A 23,595-nucleotide genomic window follows, 5' to 3' on the forward strand; every position below is an offset into this window, starting at 1 on the left:
ACACTTGTCTCTCACTAAGAGAGGCTTAAGATAAGGGCTTTTGTTCAACGGTATAGGAGGTACTTGCCAACAAGTTATTCCTTGAATTCACAATCACATTCTGAAAAAGTTGTCATAGATTTTACTTAGACGTTCTCACAACAATGGTAAATGATGACTCTAATTTTGATCTCAAAAGCTCGAAGGGATTAAGAAACCTTATTATGATACTTTGAACTGGGAAGTTATAAAAAAACACAACTATAAAGTGCTTTAGGAATGACCCTCTAACGTCAAAGTTAGTAAAAGGTGCAATAGTATCAATAGGAGTGTAACTCCGTCTCTTTTGTATATCTATAGGTAGGTTATACATCATCATATTTATGTTTGTGAGGGATTGAATCAAATATTGATCCTAGAAAAACATTCACTGCTACTTTCTTGTTCAATTGAATGACTGTGGCTAGTTAGCATTTACAGGTCGATGATTATGCAGCTAACATTATGGCTGCTATTATTGCATTTGTTACAAGAGTGTGGTCAGTGGTAGGCTACATATGCAACAATCCTTCACATGAACAATCGACTTGACGTAAGCAAAATGATTGACTTGACCCTTGACAGACTTGCTGATCCTCCTTGGGTCTACAAGAGCAGAAACTAGAGCACTAGATTGTTAGGGTAAGATAACAAGGTTATTGGACAAGAATTTACCCCAAGGCAATGGGCTCATTGGTCGTGGCACAGGTTTTGAGTCCTTCCAATGGGGGAGTATTAGGGAGGTGATAGGATTTGGGAGAATTAGCTGCCTGATCTTTTGCTTTGCATACAATCTATCCTGAACAATCAAATAGTACCTCATAGAATCAATGCTCAATAGTCGGAAAGCTAGCCCTTGTGTTTGTTGGCTAATTGATCTCTCAAGGAAACATCTAGACAGTCATCAATCAAAAAACTAGTAATTTCTATGCGAATGTGCTTCCTGTTTATTCATCAATCCTTGGTTGCCTCCTAGCATTCTGTAGATTTCCCTAACATGGCTTTGGGGCAGGGGGCAGGGGACAGCAAAAACAAACTGGAAAAAAAAAATTAAGGGAAAACAAAAAACAAGCAAACAAACAAAACAGCATTTTGGGTGAAATTGTTAAATAAGGAGAATTAAGGTGCACGGCAAAAGTCTCTTGCCAAATAGTATCCTGAGTATTTAAAATTGTATCTGGGGAAGTGTCTTCGCCTGCTCAAATGCACGAGAAGTCCACTTTTATGCTGGATTTCAACACCAAATGAAAGAGGAAAAGAAACACAGAAAATAGAAGAAATATGTCGTGCACTTAAATTTAAATCAACGTTCTGATAAAAATATTAACAGATAAAACAATACATGTATTCAAATTATCTATCATGATTCACTGCTTTACTGGTTTTTTTTTTTTTTTTTTCCTTTCAAATTTTGACAAAGAATGTTAAATTAGCAGCATGGTGTCCTACAAAGCATCTTGAGGAATTTGGGTATCTTTTGACCGGTTCCCATCACGTGGAGTTGATAACTAACTTTTTTGCTACCAGTCGAATGCCAGCATTTTGCTGATAGTCATATGGATCCAAGGTCAAGTATGCATCTATGAAAGTTCCTGGAACAAGGAAGGAATTGAGTTCTGCAGCATCAAACCTACTAAACACAAGCTTTTGCAAACACCCAGAAGATTCTTTCTGCAATATCTCTGTGCTGTAAGTAGCAGTATCCTGGTTGACCACAGTCGGTATGCTGTACAAAATGCAATCACGTTAGATTTCAAAGGAGAGGGTCTGGTAGGAATTAAATTTAACAGTTTATGTTCTCTTTCAGAACTAAAAAGTTTGAAATAGTGAAAATGTGCAAGACCTCATAATTTCCTTTCCATTCGGATCTCAGTAACCAAACAAAGCTTAAGAACACTGGAATGAACAAGTTCCATATGTAAACAGCAAAGGATAAAATGTAAATAGCACAAAAGGATAAAGCAAATTAAACCATGAGCTTTTGAGTCAATGAGCATGACCACCCTAACTTCTAAGGACAAGTCTCCTACTAATTACGTTCATTTCATAATGCTTCGCTCTAGAAAGAACAGAAACAAATCATACAATAGGCAGATACTGTTGCAGCACAGTAATTCAATAGGTGACCAAGCATGCCAACAAGATTAACATTTCATTCCATTCAAAAACTATTTCAGTTACCCTATCTCCTGTGAAAAGGATCAATAGAAACTTACACCAGTCTCACTGTAGGAGAGTTGAAGAAGCCATTTTTCCTCATCACTGTACGCCTCCATTCAGAGGTGCTACCAGAATCCACAGACATCTTCTGAGCAATATCATCGCATGCATCCAGAATCCTACATAAGTTTGGGCATGCTTCCACCCCAAATTTTAACTGTGGCCGGCCAGAATGATCAAGAAACTTCATGTTTATGCCAAACCTCACCTTCAGATGAGCACAAAAAAGCTGCAAGACGCAATCTTTGTGCACTATCTTTATTTTCTGGCTCCCATGGTAAAATGGGACAAGAAATGCACTAATTGAAGGAATAGAAATTTTATCAGGCTCTAAAAAGTCAGCATTGCAATCCACAGAGATAGCTATTGTGGACGACATCCCAGAAGAGTCTGCCACAGGTATTTCCACCATAGTGATTTCATTGCCAAGTATGCCCATGTCAAAAGGATCCAGTGAAGAAGTATTGGTTTCAGCCAAATTCTGAACTCCTTCCCCTGTGCCACTGGATGTGGGAGATGATAACATGCTATTTTCTTCAGTTCTTCGATTTGTAGGAGACAATGCAGCACAAGTTTCCAACTTGAGACTCCCTGTGGGGCTGTTCACTTTTAATCTCGTCCCCTTTGGAGATAACTTTTCATTGCTACGACTTCTTGTAGTAGCGTTTGGAGAAACCCAACTATTTTCTGTGAATATGTCTGGGAGGCTTGACTCCTGCAAGAATGACAAACAACTTTATAAACAATCCAAACCTGCAACCAACTCCACTTAATCTTCATTCAGGCATGAAGAAATATGCATTCTTGGCCTACCAGGCAATGAAGGATTCCAAGGTCTGATCTAAAATAAAGTCTATAAAGTATAGTTTCCAGCAATTAGCTTATGTTTGGTTTGTGGAATTTCTATTCCCTAGAATAGAATGGAAATATTATAGGGATTTTCAAGCTAATATAAGAAAAAGTGTTGTCATCACAAAGCAAATGACAATGCAAAAATCTTATTAATCCATAACATGTAATAAGTTATTCCCAAATTTAACCACAGGATTGTCTATTCTATCCTATTCCACATTGGATAGAATTACACAAACTTTTGGATGGTGACCTTATTGTAAATTATTATATCGCCTTACAACTCCTATTGTATTCTCACTTTATTCCATTCTATTCTTAGCAATAGACACCCTGCAAACCAAATGCAACCATAGCTTGCAGTCAAAAAGGCTTACCCACACAGTAATCATAAAATTTACACACCAAGAGAATTTAGTCATTTCAGAACCTGACTAATAGTGTAGGTTTAAAATTATTGACAAACACTAATTCTTTCCAGTGGTGCACACTCAATTCTAGGGTTCTGTGCCTACCGAAGAAATAAAAGCCATCAGTAATGGTAAATGAGGAACAAAAATAAATGAAAACCAAATTTCTTGCACAAATAATGATAGCAGGCATGCAAGAATCATCAAATGTGAACAATTTAAGCATATTGTTGACAGAATGCACCAGAACATGAAAAGTAATTAACTTTGGAAGCGCTAATAGCAGTGGGACAGATTTCTCGGGACAACTATCTGTCATCAAAGTTGAGAAAAGCTCATCTTCATTCCAAGGGCATGCAATATTGTGAAATCACTGTTTCATGTGGTTCAACAAAATAAACAGGGAATACTGAAATTGGCAATGCTAGGAAGAGTCATGAGTCATGACTGTACAGATTGTTCCATCTCAGGGGCCCATTTTAGTGGAGCCGTGTAAACTTTGCAGACCCCACAGCAATGAAGGGATGAGATGGGGCAGTTGCCACATGTGCGATAATCCCCAGCATCCCTCAGAGTGCAACAAAGCATGTTAGACTGGAAATTAGCAGTTTGATAAAATTAATGAAATACTTAAATAGAGCATCTCAAAGTGAGCAGATTGGTAAGTTGTCAAATCTAAGAAATAAAGTAATTATGATAACTGCAAATATAGTGTGGATCAATATTCAAGAAGCCAAAATTTTTAGGTTTTAAAATTATTTAATTACCAAGAACAAAACCGTTGCACAATATTTGAGCACCTCAAGATTCATCCGAACATCATCTAAGCTCCTGAGAAGTCATTGTGGTGGAACATTAGTTCAAGTAAACCAAAACATCCGGTTGATACCAAAGAATGAATTCATGAGATTATCTCTTTAGCTCATATTAAAGCATGAATTTGTGAGATTATTATCTCCTGCAAGCCTGCACAATTACCTATGTATCTGCCGTCCAAGACCAAAATAGGAAGCAAGACTAGCCATCTGCAGGAAGTATAAAGATATCAAGATTAAAAGGTTCACATCAGCTGCAAAACCACAATAGTACAATACTAAAAACTAAAGGTTTTTTTTCAAAAACAAAATAAAAAAAATCAATGCAATCTTTTTGTGCTCACTTAGCAAGGTCATTGGGTCTATTACATATTAAGTTTCCACCTGCAATATCTATTCAATTCGATGGTGCTTGAGGCAACTCAATCTTGCCAAGTTTTCACAGCTAAAATGTAACTTCGCCATATTTCAAAACCTTTTACAGTTGATTATACTATTTTTTTGCTATGAAGACATTTCTTTTGTTCAAATATGAAAGATCAATACCATAATGTGAAGAAAACTAATTATCTAATTGACTTTTCATATTCCTCTCCCATCTCACTTTTAGTACATAACCAGACATTAACAGCATTAGAAAGGCCAAAAATCAAACCAAAAGAAATTCTAGCACAACTGAAAGGCAGTCCCTTAAACAGTAAACCATAATCCACTGTGAATAGAGTAAGGCTGTCGCACCAAGCAAATGCACATTAACAGCTACCGATGGGAGGTTCAAAAAGACAGCAAAGCTGCAGGAAAATTTGAACTGACACAAAATTCAGTTAATACTGCAGATAGGAACCATCAAGACCATATGGTTTGGAAGTTGTGATAAACCAGTCAACATTGAAAAGCAGATTGGGTTCATGGTGCAAGTTCTAGGCATTTAATGATCTAAAAGGAGCACAAAGTCTATTGGTATAAAACCAAAATGAGGATGAGTGAAATGGAGGAAGCACTATATAACCTCCAAACGCCCAACCTTGTTAACAGAGATGCTTTAACAGTCACAGACTTCTTTTCGATAATAATAATAATAATAATAATAATAATAATAATAATAAGTCAGAGACATCTTTCTAATGAGCAAAAAATTCATTTAAGGCCACCAAAAGGGAGCCAAGTTCCAACCTGAGTACAATTGTACAAACAAAGAGAAAATAACATACATGATATGAAATCCAAAAAAATCTAAAGCAGCGCATAAATCCAGGAAGTATAATCCATAAAGCAGACAAATATGCTCAGACAATCTATCTTTCAGAATAAAGAACTTCCTAAAAGCTTTTCTATTTCTTTTCCCCCACGCAACCCAAAAGCTGGTGTGAGGGGTCAGGAATAAAGTTTTTCCCCTCACCACAGGTATTTACACCTCTCCAGGCTCAAAGTTCCTCCCTAACAGAACCACTTAATACCCTAGTGAAGCTAAGGGACAAAGCCAATTCCCACAAATTTCTAGTCCAAGAGCAGTGCAATAAAATTTTGTTCCTCTTTGTGAATTCTTCCGCAACAAAGTCTCTCACTGATTGGTAGCTGAAGAAAGAAAAAAATTGAAATTTTGAATGGTGTAAGCAATGAAAGGACCAACTCTCTCGCAGTTTGGTAGCATTTGAAAATTTGAATGGTGCAGACAATGAAAGGACCAATGGTTTGATTGGGTCATCAAAAGGCCGGGAAGATTGCTCAATAAATGACTACCCCTATTTAAGAAGGAAGGCATAAAAAGCAAGAGCAAATGTTTGAAAGTTAAGGCCATGAGAGGAAACAAGAAGCAAAATAAGGACCAAGAGAAAGGGAGAATGCAAGAAGCAGAATGCACAAGAAAAGACAATATATACGACAGAAAACATGAATCAATGAGCCGCCAAAAATAACTAAAGCAGCAAATTTTATCTAAAGAATATCACTGCCTACTGAAGGACTTAAAAAGATGCAGATAAGAAGATGAAACATGATGTGCATGGAAAATAACAGTAAGAACATCCACACCTACGTTATAATTTAAAAGGAAAAACCATAAAGGAGGTCTGAGAGAGAGAAAGATAGAGAGAGATAAGTTCAAATTTCTTTTGGCAAGTCGATGGCCAAATTTTATAGGGCAAAAATCTTTTAGGCTGTGTCTGATAGCATAGAAATTTTGAGTCTTGATAGAAATTCCAATTCCAGAGTCTAATTGTCATACATACCAATTGATTTTGCACTTGAATGGAATTCCATAAAATAAGAAGGCCAAACTGCATACAATTCCCCAAACCGGGCAGTTGGGGTCCTAAATTAGCCCAAAATTTCAAAATAGAAACAGTTTTGCATTTCCAAAGATGCAATTGTACATCTATTGATATAGTAACTACCTTCATATCGCCAGCTCTCCTTCCGAACTTCTGAGTCAACAGAGCTAAAGAGTCAATGGTGCCCTTGGGCTCCGGCGCCGGCAGCCCAATGTCCGCAAATGCCTCCCGTATCCGGGCACAATCAAACCTCAATATATTATGACCCGCCCAAATCCTCCCTGCTCAAAAGGCGGCTCACAACATTCAACCGATTCGCAAACGCAAACACATATACACAAACAAACCGCATAAATAAGAGAGAGAGAGAGAGAGAGAGAGAGAGAGAGAGAGAGAGAGAGAGAGAGAGAGAGAAGAACCGTGAAGAAGGTCATAAACCCTGGGGCCGATGTCGGTGAAGGTTGGGGCGGAAATGACGGCGTCTCGGGTAATGCCGTTGCAGCGAACGGACAAGGAGCTGAGGAGGGAGAGGTCGGAGGGCCGGACGAGGGTGGAGTAGCTCTCCAGCTCCACTAGCTTCCTAGGGCACACTAGGATTGATCCGAACTCCAAAATGGCAAAACGCTGTCCCGAGCGGGTGGGCACCGTCGTCTCCACATCGAAGAACACAATCTCTGATCGGTAATTTCCCGAGTCCATCGATTACCAGAAAGAGCGAGTCAGAAAGATGCGTCCTGGGGTTGAAGACGATGATGTTGGCGTGCTTGACACTATAAATAACGGGTAATAATGGTTTGGGTTTGCGTTTGCGTTTGCGTTTGCGTTCATGTTCGGGTTTGAGTTCGAGTTCGGGTTGCTTCGAGGCTGGGGCTTCCAAACAAGGGATCCAGGTGATCCATTTGGGGAGTAACAAGTAACTTTACTTATATTGAATATACTAATAATTATAACAATAAAATTAGGTTTAGTTAATTGAAGGAACAAATAAAACTACGATTTTTGAATGTATGAAGAAAATTAAAATATAATATGGCTTATTATTAGGTTGTTGAAGTACGATGAGAACATTTTTAGTGCTCTTGGAAAATTGGACATTAAGCGTTATATTATCTTTTTATGCCTCTTATCAAGAATCAAAATAAAAACAGTGGGGCCCAAAGGAGAATCTCAATCCCCAGCCACAAAGAAAAGCAACTACTGTACACTAGGTATTATTCCTTGCCTTCCCTCTCATGCCCTCCCAACAAAGCTTCGACCCAGTTTCACGTCTCCTTTCTCGTCTCGTTCAAACAAGCATTGCTTTCCTTTGACGACTAACTACCAAACTTCATGCCTATTTCAAACAGTGCTGGGTATTTTTGTTCAAATGCAGGGGAAGTATGCTTGAAAGCACCCTTGTGCTGCGTAGAAACTCTAAACCAATCTGCATTTATCCACGTACGATAGGATAGGTTTATTTTATGGGTATAGCACCCACCCTCACCTGTGTGAGACTGTGTCTTCTTAAGTTTTATGTTCTGCAATAATTTCAACATTACAGGATTTGAAATGAAACTTTTAAAGCATGAAGTATAATTTGATTTGAGTGTTTTTCCAAAAAATATGTATATATATCAATTATGTGTATTCTTCACTCGAGGGTCGTTAATTCAAATGTACAACATGGACATATAAATGTATGACTGAAGTGATACACCTATTGCCATGTATATTCACAATCAATTTCAGCTTCTCTGTTCTCTTTTGTTTGATGCTCCCTGCAAGCAGATAGGACATGACGTTATTGAACTCTCGTACTTTATAATCTGAAGGCTATCCGTGCACTTTGTGTTGTGCACAGCATGTATCTCAGAGAGAGAGAGAGAGGCATAGTCCATGGTCTATTATACTGCAAATGTAGTTGAAAGAACTATTTTGGTAATTAATTTAAAACAATTATAGTTTATTGGTACACAAAATTGGAGCCAACTAACTAGCCAAAACAAATACAGTCAAATAAAATAAATGAGCCAATCCTGGGCATGATTTTGTTCAACAAGCCTCCAAGAGCTAAGAATGCTTCCTAAGGATCTATGGATTTTACAGAATAAATCAATGAACATGATTAGGGAGATGGCACAAAAGAATACATTGGCTGCTAAGTGCAGATGATTACAAGCATGTGTTACTTTAGCCCTTCCCTGAGAGCGAGCTAATGCTAATACCGCCCAAAAAATAAAAACAAAATCTTGCAAGGTGTCTTGCAGGAATGACCCCAGCGGCCTTACTAATTAGAACAAGTTCCCTTGGGATGCTTATCAAGCCGAGAACACAAACCAACCACCTTTCACTGCCCAACTTATTGATCAACATCTAAAATTATCTCTGTAGTGTCTCTCTTACAACTTTCCTGTTTGACTTGCCTCAAGATCTCACCAAGCATATCATATATTGAAGACGCATGCTTGTGCGTCCTATCACCCGCCATGAAGTCATGAACAACTCCATTTATTTGTATCCAGCTTCGTCCTGGAGTCTTCCTCACACCCATTTCAACCATCTTCTGTCTCACACCAGCAACATCATTCCACCTTTTGGCAGATGCATATATATTTTTTAAGAGCACAAGATAGCCTGCAGCTTGGTCAGGGTTAAGTTCAACAGCCAAATTTTGAGCTACACGAGAGGCGAGCTCAGCATTCTTATAAATTCTGCAACCACCAAGAACAGCACCCCATACAGCATCATTAGGCCTCATGGGCATAGTCCCAATGAGTCTATGTGCCTCATCCAAGAAACCTGCACGGCTCAATAGATCTACCATGCATCCATAGTGCTCAATCCTTGGCTCAATACACCAATGTTGAATCATGTGCTGAAAATAATGATGACCCATGTCAACAAGCCCGGCATGGCTGCAGGCACAGAGAACCCCAATGAAGGTTATCTCATCGGGTCTCACTTGGTTTCCCCCTAGACTCTGCATCAGTTGAAATACATTGAGGGCTTCACCCGCACGACCCTGTTTTGCAAATCCAGTGATCATGCTCGTCCAAGAAACAGTGCTTCTCTGTGGCATCTTTTTAAATACATTATAAGCTTCTTCAATAACACCACAGCTTGCATACATATGTATAAGTGCATTTTGCAAAGACACCAGCAGTGGCTGCTTTTGAACTCGTAATGTTTCGTCAATGTATGAGTGAATCCACCTCCCCAATTTCAAGTCTCCTAATTCTGCACAGGCTGATAGAACTGCCACCAAGGCAACCTGGTCCAATGCCACACGGCCCCTCTGCATTTCACTGAACAAGGACAGTGCTTGTCTACATTTCCCATGTTGGGCACATCCTGAAACCATAGTTGTCCATGAGATGACATTCCTTTCCGGCATCTCATCAAAAGTTCTCCATGCCCCATCAATATCCCCACAGCGCATATATGCTGCAAGCAACGAATTCCAACTCACAATGCTTCTCTCGGTCATTTCATCAAACACACAACGAGCCTTCCCAAAACCAGTACCCCTTTCAGCTACCGCATACAAATTAACCAAATTCGTCTGAACAAACACATTGGCACATAACCCATTTGAGATAACCCTCCCGTGCACCTGTTGGCCTTCTCTCAACAACCCAGACTTCGCACAGGCACTGAGAACAAATGAGTAAGTAAACCCATCAGGCTCTGCTTCGGCCACTACCATCCGATTGTAGAGCTCAAAAGATCTACGCGGCGCCTCGCTGCTAGCGTGGCCTCTAATTATCTGATTCCAAACAGCGGTACATGGGTTTTTTGAATGTTCAAAAACTCTGCAGGCATGTAGGAGATTGCCAGAAGCTATATACAAAGATAAGAACTTGACAAGAATGAAACTTTTCTGGTAAAAGCCATTAACAACTATTTGGGTATGAATCTGAGCGAGCTTTTTGACGGAGTTGCAGCTCTGCAACAGTGAGAAGAGGCTTTGTTGCAGGGCTCTGGAGCTTGTTTGATTGGCGGGAAGGGCTTCTTCAATTAACATTCGAAAATTTGAGAGGAGCAAACCCCAAAGCAAGAACCAAATTACAAAAGTGACGGCAATCTATTTAATTATGGCTCATTTATAAAAGCTCCCCATTGTTGAACTTGAGGTTCCCATGAAAGTCTTCGATGGTGGGCTAATTTTAAATGATACATAAGTGTATGAGTTTAGTATGTAAAAGATATGATCTTTGAAAAATAAAGAATTTTTTACTAATCAAGTATGCTAATTTCTATTAATTTTTATAAATGAACTCATATATATAGAAAATGTCAAAATTATGATCGTTGGGGATACATAAGATATTATTAAATTTGTTTTAAAACTTAATTGCAGTTAAAAAAAAAATAGTCAACCTAAGAGTTTCGGGCGCCTGACCCATGGTTTAGTCGCCTGAACAAGCACAACAGAAAAAGTGATTTTTGAAGTTCGGGTGTCTAAATTTAAGTTCAGTTTGCTAATCAAAGGCGATTTCCATTCTTCCCGAAGTTTGGTCATTTGAATCAAAGTTCAACTTATCGAACGGCCATGTTCAGTCGCCCGAGGGTAAAATGAACTATAAGTTTGGGCGTTTGGGGACGATGGAAAAGTACAAGGTACAAGTTCGATTGACCGTGGATGCTTAAGTCATTTAAGTTCGGTCGCTCGAGTCCAAGTCAACTTTTTGACCGGTCCACGGTTCGATCGACCAGGGCAATTTGACTTGCCAAGTTTAGTCGCCCGAAGTCCTTATGAATTTATCCTAAGGTCCATTTCTTGATTTAAAAATACCCCTAATAATATGAGAACTATATTAGGGCTTTCTGCACTAAGTGTGGGAACCTAAGGTTTATCTAAGGCCATTCTGAGCATATTGTCCTACCATACATAATGCAGATTATTACAGGCCATATAGTGTTACAGTCTATAGTTAATTACAACCCAGAATGAAGAATATAAAAACACAAGTACAAATAGGGTACAATATTTTTCAATCTTCTATAATATAATCACACGCCATCATGATATAACATTCTTTTCAATTTCATGCATAACTTGCATGCAAGTCTCAGTGCAAACATCATTACTAAGTGAATTTGTCATTATCAAAATGGGATATGACCAACTATGCCAATAATCTCCTACTTTTTTATGATGACAAATGTTTTATGCAAAAGTGGGTACAGCCAAGAGAGGATCCCCCTAACAATATGCATAAAGAGATATAAAGCTCAATTGATGTTATTAATGTACCCAATTTTGCCTCGTCTCCCCCTTTTGGCAACAATAAAAAGGACCAAGAATAAAAAAATAATAAGTAATTTGGGCAAACAATGAGTAACAATCATTTAGATACAAGAAATAATTTGAAAATTTTTCTGAAAAAATTTGGCAGCATGCCATTGAAAATAGAGCATTTCCCAAACTAAATATGTTCCTAAGTGACCTATTTGAATTCAATAAAATAATGTTCAACAATTTACATCCAACAACTCAAACAATTCAGTATTGAACCACTCAAATCATCAAGTCAAAGAGATAGTATGATCATGCATCACAAGATGATTGAAGGATACCAATTGTTAAAGATTTATGTATTCCCACAAGATATATATATGATAACAATGATTGATGTGAAATTTAATATTTCGGAGTCGTATATTTCCAAGTGAAGTGGTTCCCCCTTAGATTGTGCATTCTCTTTAATCTTATAATGTGAGCATATGACCCAAGGTATTTAAAACTTAAAAATACACCGCATGACAAAAGATTATCTTTTGAGATTAGTTCATGCATATATGATGTGAATTACGATGTTATCCCAAGAGGGGGTGAATTGGGTATTTCAAAAATATTTAAGTTTATTTTACCACTTAATCCCTATTCAATATTTAACAAAATAATTGTAGGGGCTTGAAATTAATTTGTAAGAACCCAAACCGTGATATATGGGTTTAAATTAATAAGAGAGGGGCAAATTTGGAATTTAGCAAGATTTGTCGACGAAGTCAGAGTTTGTCGACAAAGTCCATGTATCTCTTGTCGACGAAGTTCAGAGGCTCGTCAACGAGGAGAAGTTGAGGGGTTTCGGAAAATCGGAGATCCCAGACTCGTCGACGAGGTCTTGGTCTCGTCGACGAGAATACCATAGAGCCTCATCGACTAGGATGCAATTCGTCGACGAGAAGTGGTCGAGTCAAAGGGTTATAAATAGAAGTTTCATTACTTCCAAGTTAAGAAAACTCAAATATCTTCTCTCTCTCTCTCTCTCCCTACTCTTCATCTCTCTAGATGTCTTCACTATTCATCCTGAGAAACATGAATTTGAAGTTACCACGAGCATCATGGAAGGATTCTCTACAAGTTCTATGGATCGGAATCACGTTTCGGATATTTTTGGGTTTTGACGTAAAATCGAGGTAAGGCTCGATTTTCAATTATGATCTGGTAGTTTTGTAGAGAACAGTGTTGTGAGTATCTTCTGTACTGTTGATTGTAGGTTTTGGAACTCGGTTCACTGTTTAGGGACCATAGAGTTCTGGATTTGCTATTTAGGGAAAGGTAAGGAGAATTATGTTTATATCGAATATTTTTGAAATCGAACTTAGTAAAACTGTGGTTCACGATCTTGTGTGTATTTTTGCTACTCATTTGAGGGGATCTTACAGGGAAAACTATGGGTTTTTCATGATTACAATTTTGGGAAAAAAGGGGGTGACAGGCTGCATCCCTAGTTTTGTTGAAAACCGAATGTATATGTTGATTTATACTGTGTTATAGGGATGGTCGTGCCTTGACTTGTTTAAAATGTATGTGTTTGGAAAACCATGATTTAGATTACCATATGAATGTGGTTTGTTTTATTATATGAGCATGCATGTGTGTGTGTATGATTGATTGAAATGCTAGTAGGAACGCGGTTTTGAATTGTTTCAGGTAGTGAGAGTGTCCGGCTCTATATCCGAGGGCGTATGAAATCTCTGGCCATAGATTGACAAGGTGTCTGACTCTATATCTGAGGGTGTGTGCCTATTTTGGTAGATCAGTCTGAAGGGTGTGGATCCACCAGTTTAGCACTGGTACGATGCCATGGAGTCGGGGACTAGCCATGTGTCAGTGACGCCGTGTTCGTGGGTTGGCTACGGGCTAATGTCGTATGTCACTAGCCGGCTTCGTGCTGATAGGTGTGACGACACCGAGATTGCTGATCATGTGTGTTTGTGCGTGTATGCACTGTTGTGAAATTAGTACTGGAACTGCATTTAACTGCGTGTATGTTGAATCATGATAACACTCAAATGCCACACACCGATATAACTTGTGTTCTTCCTTACTAAGAGGTGTCTCACCCCTACTGTACGTACATTTTTACAGGTCCTTCAACTAACCGGAACTAGCGTCCTGGTGTAGAGAGCGTAATGGCTGGTGTACTGCGGGTAGCGCTTGGGTAAGTGTTAGGACTTGTATTTTGTGAGTTGCCATTTTGAGATGTGTTGGGCACCCAGTTGTACGTTATTTGATGGAGCCTTGTTCTGTCCTTGTGTAGACTCTAGTATGGTACTGTTTGTATATAGCATGACCATATTTCAGTTGCGTATATTCTGTTATGTTTGGATATGTATAGGGTGCCTAGGAACCCTACAGGGTCGAACCCTTATTTGTTGCCCCGTATCTTGAATGTTTTGTATGATACAAGGACTGATTGGTTTACATTTTCACCCCTGGGTCCCATTTCTGGGTTCGAGGCATGACAGCTTGGTATCAGAGCTAACCTGGTTGTTAGGTCTTGTAGACTTTGTTAGGCTTAGCTGTGAGTACATACCAGAGTATAGGATGTTGTATATGGGTAGAGTTGGTTGAGGGTTGTTCGGTTGCTAGACCGGGATTTGTCGACAACATTCTATGTTATTCTTGGGATGACGATTCTAGTAAAAGCAGGGCAGATCATTGATAACTTTCGTGTTAGTGCAATATGACAGACCTAGACCTGGCAGGGAGTAGTTAACATGATTAGTATAGATCATTGTGTTAACTGTATGTGTTGTAGGGATACTGATAGATTCCTATTGTGCTGCAGAATGGAACCCAAGGATAATGACTTGGGAAGTGGTTCCGAGGAGACTGCGAGTGATAAGTCCCCTTCTGTGCCTCAAGGTTTGACGAGGCAGGTGTTACGGAAGATTGGCCGGAGTGTGAGGAGACGCGAGCACTCTCCTATTGCTGCGGGGTGCACCATTGAGAGGTTTGCACGCATGCATCCTCCGACGTTCTTTGGAGGACCTGACCCAACGATAGTAGAGGATTGGGTGGAGAAAACTGAGAGAATCTTGGAGGTCCTGCACTGCATGAATAGGCAGCGAGTCCTTTATGCCACCTTCCAGCTATCTGGGGAGACGGGTCGATGGTGGACTGCAGTGAGTCTACTGGAGAAGCAGAGAGCCAGTCCTGAGGAGATGATGTGGAGCCGTTTCAAGGAGGTGTTCTTTGATAGATACTTCTCGGATTCTTTACGTGATGTGAAGGAAGATGAGTTTTCTGCTCTAACTCAGGGGAGTTTGACGGTGCAGGGGTATATAGCTTGATACATAGAGTTGTCCCGCTTTGTGCAATGTTTGATCTCGAGTGAGTATGAGAAGACTCAGAGGTTTGAAAAGGGTCTGAGGAAAGATATTCATAGATTGGTGGGTATGCTTTAGATCCATGAGTTCTCGGTGTTGGTAGATAAAGCTATGGTGATTGAGACCGGTATCTAAGAGGACGAGGTGGATCAGGAATCGAGGAAGAGGACAGTACCTTCTGGTTCTCAGTCAGGGTCTCATCAGGGATTGTGGAAGAAGAGGAACAAGGGCTTGGGTTACCGCAAGAATACTGAGTGCCAGGATTCTTAGATAAGCCAGACTAGTGGTCATTGTACTAGATGCCACAGATGGCATGAGGGCGAGTGCCGGTCATTTGGGGGTAACTGTTACAACTATGGCCAGCTAGGTCACATGTTTGTGACTGTTGTGCACTGAAGTGAGATGTGTCTGTATCTAGTGTGAATTAAGGGGGTAACCAGATATCTTGAGGAACCGTTTAGATGAATACAGCTCTAGTTAGAGTATACTCTCTTACTCTAGCGGACATTGAGCATGTAGGGAATGTAGTGACAAGTACCTTATTATTGCTTTCAAATAAGACTTCCGTTTTGTTTGATTTAGGTGCAACCCATTTGTTTATATCTATGAATTTTGTGGGACGGTGTGGAGTTGAGATCCAAGACATGAATGGATTGTTATTTATTACTACGCCATCTGGGAGTGTATCTTTCTATGGAAAGATGTTGGTAGATTGCCTAGTGGTAATTCAGGGGAAGCTGCTACCGGTGAATCTTGTGGTATACGACATGTCGGGGTTCGATGTTATTCTAGGGATGAATTGGTTGTTCTCCAGTTATGTTGTGATCGACTATCGTAGGAAGGTAGTGGTGTTCAAACCTTTGGGGGAGTAAGAGTATGAATTTGTGGGATTATATGTGTGTCCAGTGCCACAGATTTTATCAACATTGTAGGCGAGGAGGCTACTCTTGGACGGATGTCAAGGGTACCTAGCTTGTGTGGAGGAACCACCATGGGATGAGTTGAGACTCGAGGATATTCAGGAAGTCAGCGAGTTCCTAGATGTGTTTCCAGATGCTTTACCCGGTTTACCTTCGGATTGTGAGGTGGAGTTTATGATAGAGTTGTTGCCTGGTAAGGCACCAATCTCTAAAGCTCCGTACCAGATGGCTCCAGCAGAACTTCGAGAGTTGAAGGAGCAGTTGCAGGAATTACTGGACAGGGGATTCATTCGACCTAGTGTTTCGCCCTGGGCAACTCCAATGTTGTTTGTGAAGAAGAAGGACAAGTTGATGCGGATGTGCATTGATTACCATGAGATTAACAAGGTAATTGTGAAGAATCATTATCCTTTACCTCATATCGATGATCTCTTTGACCAGTTGCAGGGGACGCGAGTCTTTTCAAAGATCGACTTGCGGTCAGGATATCATCAGGTGAGGGTTAGAGTTAAGGATGTAGAGAAGATGACTTTCTTAACTAAATATGACCACTATGAGTTCTTAGTCATGCCTTTTGGGTTGACGAATGCTCTGACAGTGTTTGTGGATTTGATGAACAGGGTTTTCCATGAGTACCTGGACTGGGTCGTGGTGGTGTTCATTGACGATATTTTGGTATACTTGAGGAGTTCGGAATAGCCTGAGGATCATTTGAGGTTAGTATTACAGATTCTATAGGAGAAGAAGTTGTATGCTAAACTAAAGAAGTGTGAATTCTGGTTGAGTCATATTGCATTCTTAGGCCATGTGGTTACTAGTGATGGTATATTAGTTGATCCTAGCAAGATTGAAGCTGTGGTTAACTAGGCGAGGCCAAAGAATATGCAAGAGGTTCGAAGTTTTCTAGGACTGGTAGGTTATTATCGTCGGTTCATAGAGGGGTTCTCTAAACTTTCTGGGCCTTTAACTCGATTGACCAGGAAGGAAGTGCAGTTTGAGTGGACCAGTGATTGCGAGCAGTGCTTTCAAGAGTTGAAGCACCAGCTGGTTAGTACTTCGGTTTTGACCATTCCTTCGGGGGATGATGGGTTTGTGATTTATAGGGACGCGTCTCTAAAAGGTCTGGGATGTGTTCTTATGCAGCAAGGTAAAGTAGTAGTGTATGCTTCTCGGCAATTGAAAGAATATGAGAAGAATTACCCTACGCATAATCTGGAATTGGCTGCTGTTGTATATGCACTGAAGATCTGGTGACACTATTTGTATGGTGTGTAGTGTTAGATCTTCACTGACCATAAGAGCCTCAGGTATTTCTTCACGCAGAAGGAGTTGAATATGAGGCAGAGGCGGTGGCTAGAGTCGATTAAGGACTACGGTTGCACGATCAGCTATCACTCGGGAAAAGCTAATGTGGTGGCTGATGCGTTGAGTCAGAAGTCAGGACTTGCGGTTGTATCTGCTGTTGTAACTCAGTGTCACATCAAATGGGATTTGGAGAGATCAGGTATAGATTTGGTATCCGAGGATCATCAGGCTTTCTTTGCTATTTTGGTGATCCAGCCGACTTTGTTTGAGCTTATAAAGGCCACGCAGGCTAGTGATGTAGAGTTGGCAGAGGTTATGGGAAAGGTATAGCAGGGACTAGCTACAAAGTTTAACATCTCTGACAGAGGTGTGTTGAGGTTTGAGACTAGGCTATATGTTCTAAACGATGATTAGATTAGAAGGACGATTCTGGAGGAAGTGCATCGTTCTTTGTATACGGTACATCTAGGTAGTAAAAAGATGTATCGAGACTTACGCGAGACCTTCTGGTGGTCTGGTATGAAGAGGCAGATTACTCAGTTCGTGGAGCAATGTCTAATGTGTCAGTAGGTGAAAGCTGAACATCAGAGGTCGGCAGGGCCATTGCAACCTTTGCCTATTCCAGTGTGGAAATGGAAGCATATTTCCATGAATTTTGTGACTGGATTGTCGCTAGCACTTCACGGGCAGAATGCTATCTGGGTGATCGTAGATAGATTGACGAAATCTGCTCATTTCATACCAATGAAGGTTGATTATCCTTTGAATAGGTTAGCTGATATGTATGTGCATGAGATTGTGAGAATGCATGGAGTATCGGTATCCATTGTGTCAGATCGAGACCCGAGATTTACTTCTCAGTCTTGGACAAGCTTGTAGGAGGCATTGGGGATGAAGCTTACTTTTAGTATAGCGTTCCACCCCCAGACTAATGGATAGTCGGAGAGGACTATATAGATCTTGGAAGATATGTTGCGAGCTTGTGTGTTAGACTTTGGTGGTAGCTGGATACAGTTTATACCACTCATAGAGTTCACTTATAACAACAGCTTTCAGGCTAGTATCGGGATGGCACCATTCAGGGCTTTGTATGGTCGAAGGTGTCGATCTCCTTTGTGTTGGGATGAGGTTGGTGAACGTCAGGTGTTAGGAACAGAACTTGTGTAGCAGGCGTCGGAGAAGGTGGGTTTGATCCGAGAGAGGATTAGATCGGCTTAGAGTTGGCAGAAGAGTTATGCAGATGTTCGCCGCCGTGAGTTAGAGTTCGAGGTGGGGGATAAGGTATTTCTGCATATCGCTCCGATGAAAGGGGTGATGAGATTTGGAAGGAAGGGCAAGCTGAGCCCGAGGTATATCAAACCATTCTAGATTCTTAAGCGAATGGGTCCGGTAGCCTACAGGATTGCACTTCTCCCAACACTCTCGAGGGTCTATGATGTGTTTCACGTATCTAAGTTGAGGAGGTACATGCTAGATCCATCACATGTTATCAGCTATAATGAGTTGGAAATTGGGGATACTTTAGCATATGAGAAGATACCTGTTTAGGTTCTGGACCATAAAATTCAGAAGCTTCGCACTAAAGAGATACTGTTAGTGAAGGTATTGTGGCGAAACCACGAGATTGAGGAAGCTTCTTGGGAACTGGAAACGAAAATACGCCAGAAGTATCCATAGTTGTTTTGAGCACTTGTATGTTATCCTACTTTAGATTGGGATAGGTTGTTAGTTGTCGGGAGTGTGTGTATTGTGAACTCTTGAGACAGTTGTATATGTAACCATGGTATTCCTCCGTCATAAGTAAGGGTGTATATGTATGCGTATGATGGGGCTGTGTTGTTGTAGTTGCTAGTTTTCTTCCTAGAGTTGCGTCTATGTATTCAATTGTATGTACAAGTTTGTGGATGAGAGATGGCAAATTTCGAGGACAAAATTTTTGTAAGGAGGGGAGATTGTAAGAACCCGAATCGTGATATATGGGTTTAAATTAATAAAAGAGGGGCAAATTGGGAATTTATCAAGATTCGTTGACGACGCCAGATTTTGTTGACGAAGTGCATGTATCTCTCGTCGATGAAATTTTGAGGCTCGTCAATAAGGAGAAGCCGAGGGATTTTGAAAAACCAGAGATCCCAGACTCATTGACGAGGTCTTGGTCTCGTCGACGAGAAGACCATAGAGCCTCATCGACGAGAAGTGGCCAGGTCAAAGGGCTATAAATAGAAGTTTCATTACTTCCAAGCTAAGAAAACTAAAATATCTTCTCTCTCTCTCTCTAGAACTCTCCCTACTCTTCATCTCTTTAGATTTCTTTGCTATTCGTTGCAAGAATCGTGAATCTGAAGTTACCACGAGGATCATGGAAGGATTCTCTACAAGTTCTAAGGATCGGAATCCCGTTTAAGAGATTTTTGGGTTTTTACGTAAAATTGGGGAAAGGCTCGATTTTTAATTCTGATCCAGTAGTTTTGTAGAAAACAATGTTGTGAGCATCTTCTGTACTGTTGATTGTAGGTTTTGGAACTCAGTTCACTATTTAGGGAAGAGTTTGGGATTTACTATTTGGGGAAAGGTAAGGGGAATTGTGTTTATATCGGTTATTTTTGAAATCGGACTCGGTAGAACTGTGATTCATGGTCTGTGTGTGTTTTGGCAACTCATTTGGGGGGATCTAATGGGGAAAACTATAAGTTTTTCATGAATACAGTTTTGGGAAAAAGGGGGCGACGGGCTGCATCCCTGGTTTTGTTGAAAACCGAACGTATATGTTGATTTATACTTTGTTATAGGGATGGTCGTGCCTTGACTTGTTTAAACTATATGTGTTTAGAAAACCATGATTTAGATTACCAAATGGGTGTGGTTTGTTTGGTTATATGAGCATGCATGTGTGTGTGTAATTGGTTGAAATGCTAGTAGGAATGCAGTTCCGAATTGTTCTAGGTACTGAGAGTGTTTGGCACTATATCCGAGGGTGTATAAAATCGTTGTCCATGGATTGGTAGAGTGTCCGACTCTATATCCAAGGGTGTGAGCCTATTTTGGCAGATCAGGCCAAAGGGTGTGGATCCACCAGTTTAGCACTGTTACGATGCCATGGGAGTTGGGGACTAGCCATGTGCCAGTGGCGCCGTGTTCGCGGGTTGGCTACTCGCCAACGTCGTATGTCGCAGGCCCGCTTCGGGCTAATGGGTGTGACGACACCGGGATTGCTAATCATGTGTGTGTGTGCGTGTATGCATTGTTGTGAAATTAGTACTATAACTGCATTTAACTGCGTGTATTTTGAATCATGATAACACTCAAATGCCACACACCAATATAACTAGTGTTCTTCCTTACTGAGAGGTGTCTCACCCTTACTGTACGTACATTTTTACAGATCCTTCGAGTAATCAGAACTAGAGTCTTAGTGTAGGGAGCGTAGTGGCCGGTGTACTGCGGGTAGCGCTTGTCTAAGTGCTAGGACTTGTATTTTGTGGGTTGCCATTTTGAGATGTGTTGGGCACCCAATTGTACGTTATTTGATGGAACCTTGATTCTGTCCTTGTGTAGACTCTGGTATGGTACTGTATGTATATAGCATGACCGTATTTCCACTGCGTATATTTTGTTATGTTTGGAAGTGTATAGGGTGCCTAGGAACCCCACAGGGTCGGACCCTCATCCGTTGCTCTGTATCTTGGATGTTTTGTATGATACAGGGACAAATTAGTTTACATTTTCACTCTTGGGTCCTATTTCCAGGTTTGGGGCTAATTCAAATTATTATTTCAATAAATTCAATTATACCCAATTAATTATCAAGTGCATGTAATATTAATCAACATACAAACATGCAAAAACTGATAATGAAATGCAAGCATAAATTAAAAAGTTAAGGGAAGAGAGAAGGAAAACACGATTTTACGAGGTTCATCCAACCTGACCTACGTCCTCGCCTTGAGCAACGCACTCAAAGATTCCACTAAATCCCTACTCTTTTAACCAGGACGGAACTTCCCTTATAATCCGCTGCTTAGAAGAGGCACAACTTCCTCCTACTTCGTTGCTTACAAGAGGCACAACTTCCTCCTCACCTGGTTCACAACCCGAATCGTGATTACAATATGGAATTTCAATTCCGCAAAACTCAATGTTGCTTCTAAGTAAGCTAGTGAGTACAATGGAAATCCTAACATATATTCATATGATAAAACTTGAAGCTCAATATGAATGTAACGATGAAATCGTTATATGAATGATATGCTTCACAAATCTTTCATTTAAATCGATATCTCCCAAAAATGATTTTATAAATAAATACTTTGGAGAAACGTAAGGTTTGATTTCAGAATGCTTTATGCAAGATTAGAAAATAAGATCCTTTCAAAAATCATCTTTGGTAATGCGCTAATCTATATTCTTGCTATCAATAATCTGAAAAGTTGAATCTTTGAATAAATATATGACGTTAAATATTGTAAAGATTTAAACACTATGATTTCTAGAAATAATATCCTTCAAGAATATGTACTTAGAGGCTCTTAAGATTTACAATCAAATACTTCTTACACTAATCAAATAGCAAATCTTTGAATGAAGATATATTTAAAACTTTCTTCAAGATTTTAGTTTTAAACAAAAACTTTTCTCAAGTAGTGATCTTTCACAAAATGTATATATAAATAATAACTCAAGATCAATTTCTCAAAATGAATATTCAAGAATAAGTTTGTGAGATGAAAAAATCTTTGAGAAGAAGCAAACAATTAGTTTGATCACTAAACCTCAATACCCAAGTTGTGTGCACAATATTTAATGGAACTTCTTTTGATAATCAGCGTAGTCCAAGCTTAGATATGTAGTAAATGCTTTGAAATCACAGACAAGAGCTTAGCAATGAGTTCAACGATTTTCATAATTGTGTATATGTTCAAAGCTCCCAATCATATGCCAAAAGTGAGGCACTAGGGTTTAAAGGTTGTTTATATAAGTAATATCGACATTAGGATAAGTCCTAACCATTGGATCAATTTGATTAAGTGAATAACTTGCATTTTTCTTGCTAAAATTCAGATTTTTAAAGTTTCCGTAGGTTCATACTACTGAGCAGTCGGGTTTAGAAGCCTGTTGTTCCTTAAAGCACTGAAAATTATAGTCTAGACACAGGGTCAGACGACTGAACTATGGGTTTAGTCTTTTGAAGTCTTAGCTCAGATGACTAAACTGAGGGTTCGAACATTTGAAGGTGTTCTACCCGTTCTGTATTTCAGTAATTAAATCTTCAGATGACTAAACTAATTATTCAGTCTTCTAAGAAAATTCTTCAGACGTCTGAAGTAAAACTTCAGTCGTCTGAGGTTGCATCTTCAGACTTTTGAGGGTACTCCTCAGTCGTCTGGGCAGACCAACTTTAGAATTTTCGGTTTAGTTTTCAACATCATTTGAGCTCTCTTGCTTTAATATCTTATGAAACATTTTTCAAGGGTTCAAAATAAGTTCTCTAAGTCCATGTTTAACCCTAGAAGGTTTTCATAAGATGCATGCGTAGGGTAAATTTTGAGTTTCTAGCTATATCATATAAAATATGCACATACATCAATTCTAAATACCCATTCCCATGACGATCTTGAACTTGACGCTTGCATCTTCATTCTTCTACTCTTTTAGTTTCATGGATTATGCTAGGTTATGTATGCTTCAATCCTTGTGGCTTCTATGATTTCATCACCTTCCGTGCATGCTAAGTGATGTTCCTGCTCACATTCTCAATGCACAGATCAAATATCAAGTGAATTGTCATTATCAAAGTAGGATTGGACTCATAGAGTCAACAATCTCCCACTTTTTGATGATGACAAATACACAAACAAAAATAGAAAATAGGTTACGCCTAACAAGACTCCTCGTCAAATAATGCACAATATAAAATTCAGCACAATGCAAAATAGGCAATAGTTTTGCACGTATAACTCATGTACTTATGTACTTTTCTCCCATTGCATTAAAAAAAAAAAAAACTTTTGTAAGCTAATTTTCAAATTTTGCTAACTATTTTTGCTCTAACCTTATATTCTTCTCCCCCTTTTGACATCAAGAAAAAAGTATATAACAAAAATGTTCTGACATAATTATATCTCATCTTTAAAAAATATGTAACTTGTTGACCTTATAGTTGACACCCAGTTTTGATAATGACAAA

General features: G+C 39.5%; 2 protein-coding genes across 2 annotated transcripts; both read right to left on the minus strand.

The window, feature by feature from the left end:
• Positions 1 to 1,289: 1,289 nt before the first annotated feature.
• Positions 1,290 to 7,594, minus strand: LOC131146448 (protein NEN1-like). The gene is made up of 6 exons (XM_058096070.1): positions 7,005 to 7,594; positions 6,709 to 6,866; positions 4,479 to 4,525; positions 4,268 to 4,331; positions 2,235 to 2,953; positions 1,290 to 1,744 (listed from the first exon to the last, which is right to left on the minus strand). The coding sequence occupies exons 1-6, from the start codon at positions 7,282 to 7,284 to the stop codon at positions 1,510 to 1,512; spliced, it is 1,503 nt and encodes a 500-aa protein (XP_057952053.1). The 5' UTR covers positions 7,285 to 7,594; the 3' UTR covers positions 1,290 to 1,509.
• Positions 7,595 to 8,482: 888 nt separating this feature from the next.
• On the minus strand, positions 8,483 to 10,636 carry LOC131146391 (pentatricopeptide repeat-containing protein At5g66520-like). The gene has a single exon (XM_058095976.1). It carries the CDS (start codon positions 10,586 to 10,588, stop codon positions 8,924 to 8,926), a length of 1,665 nt encoding a protein of 554 aa, XP_057951959.1. The 5' UTR covers positions 10,589 to 10,636; the 3' UTR covers positions 8,483 to 8,923.
• Positions 10,637 to 23,595: the final 12,959 nt, after the last annotated feature.

This window comes from Malania oleifera, chromosome 13 (assembly GCF_029873635.1).
Source record: "Malania oleifera isolate guangnan ecotype guangnan chromosome 13, ASM2987363v1, whole genome shotgun sequence".
NCBI lineage: Eukaryota > Viridiplantae > Streptophyta > Magnoliopsida > Santalales > Ximeniaceae > Malania > Malania oleifera.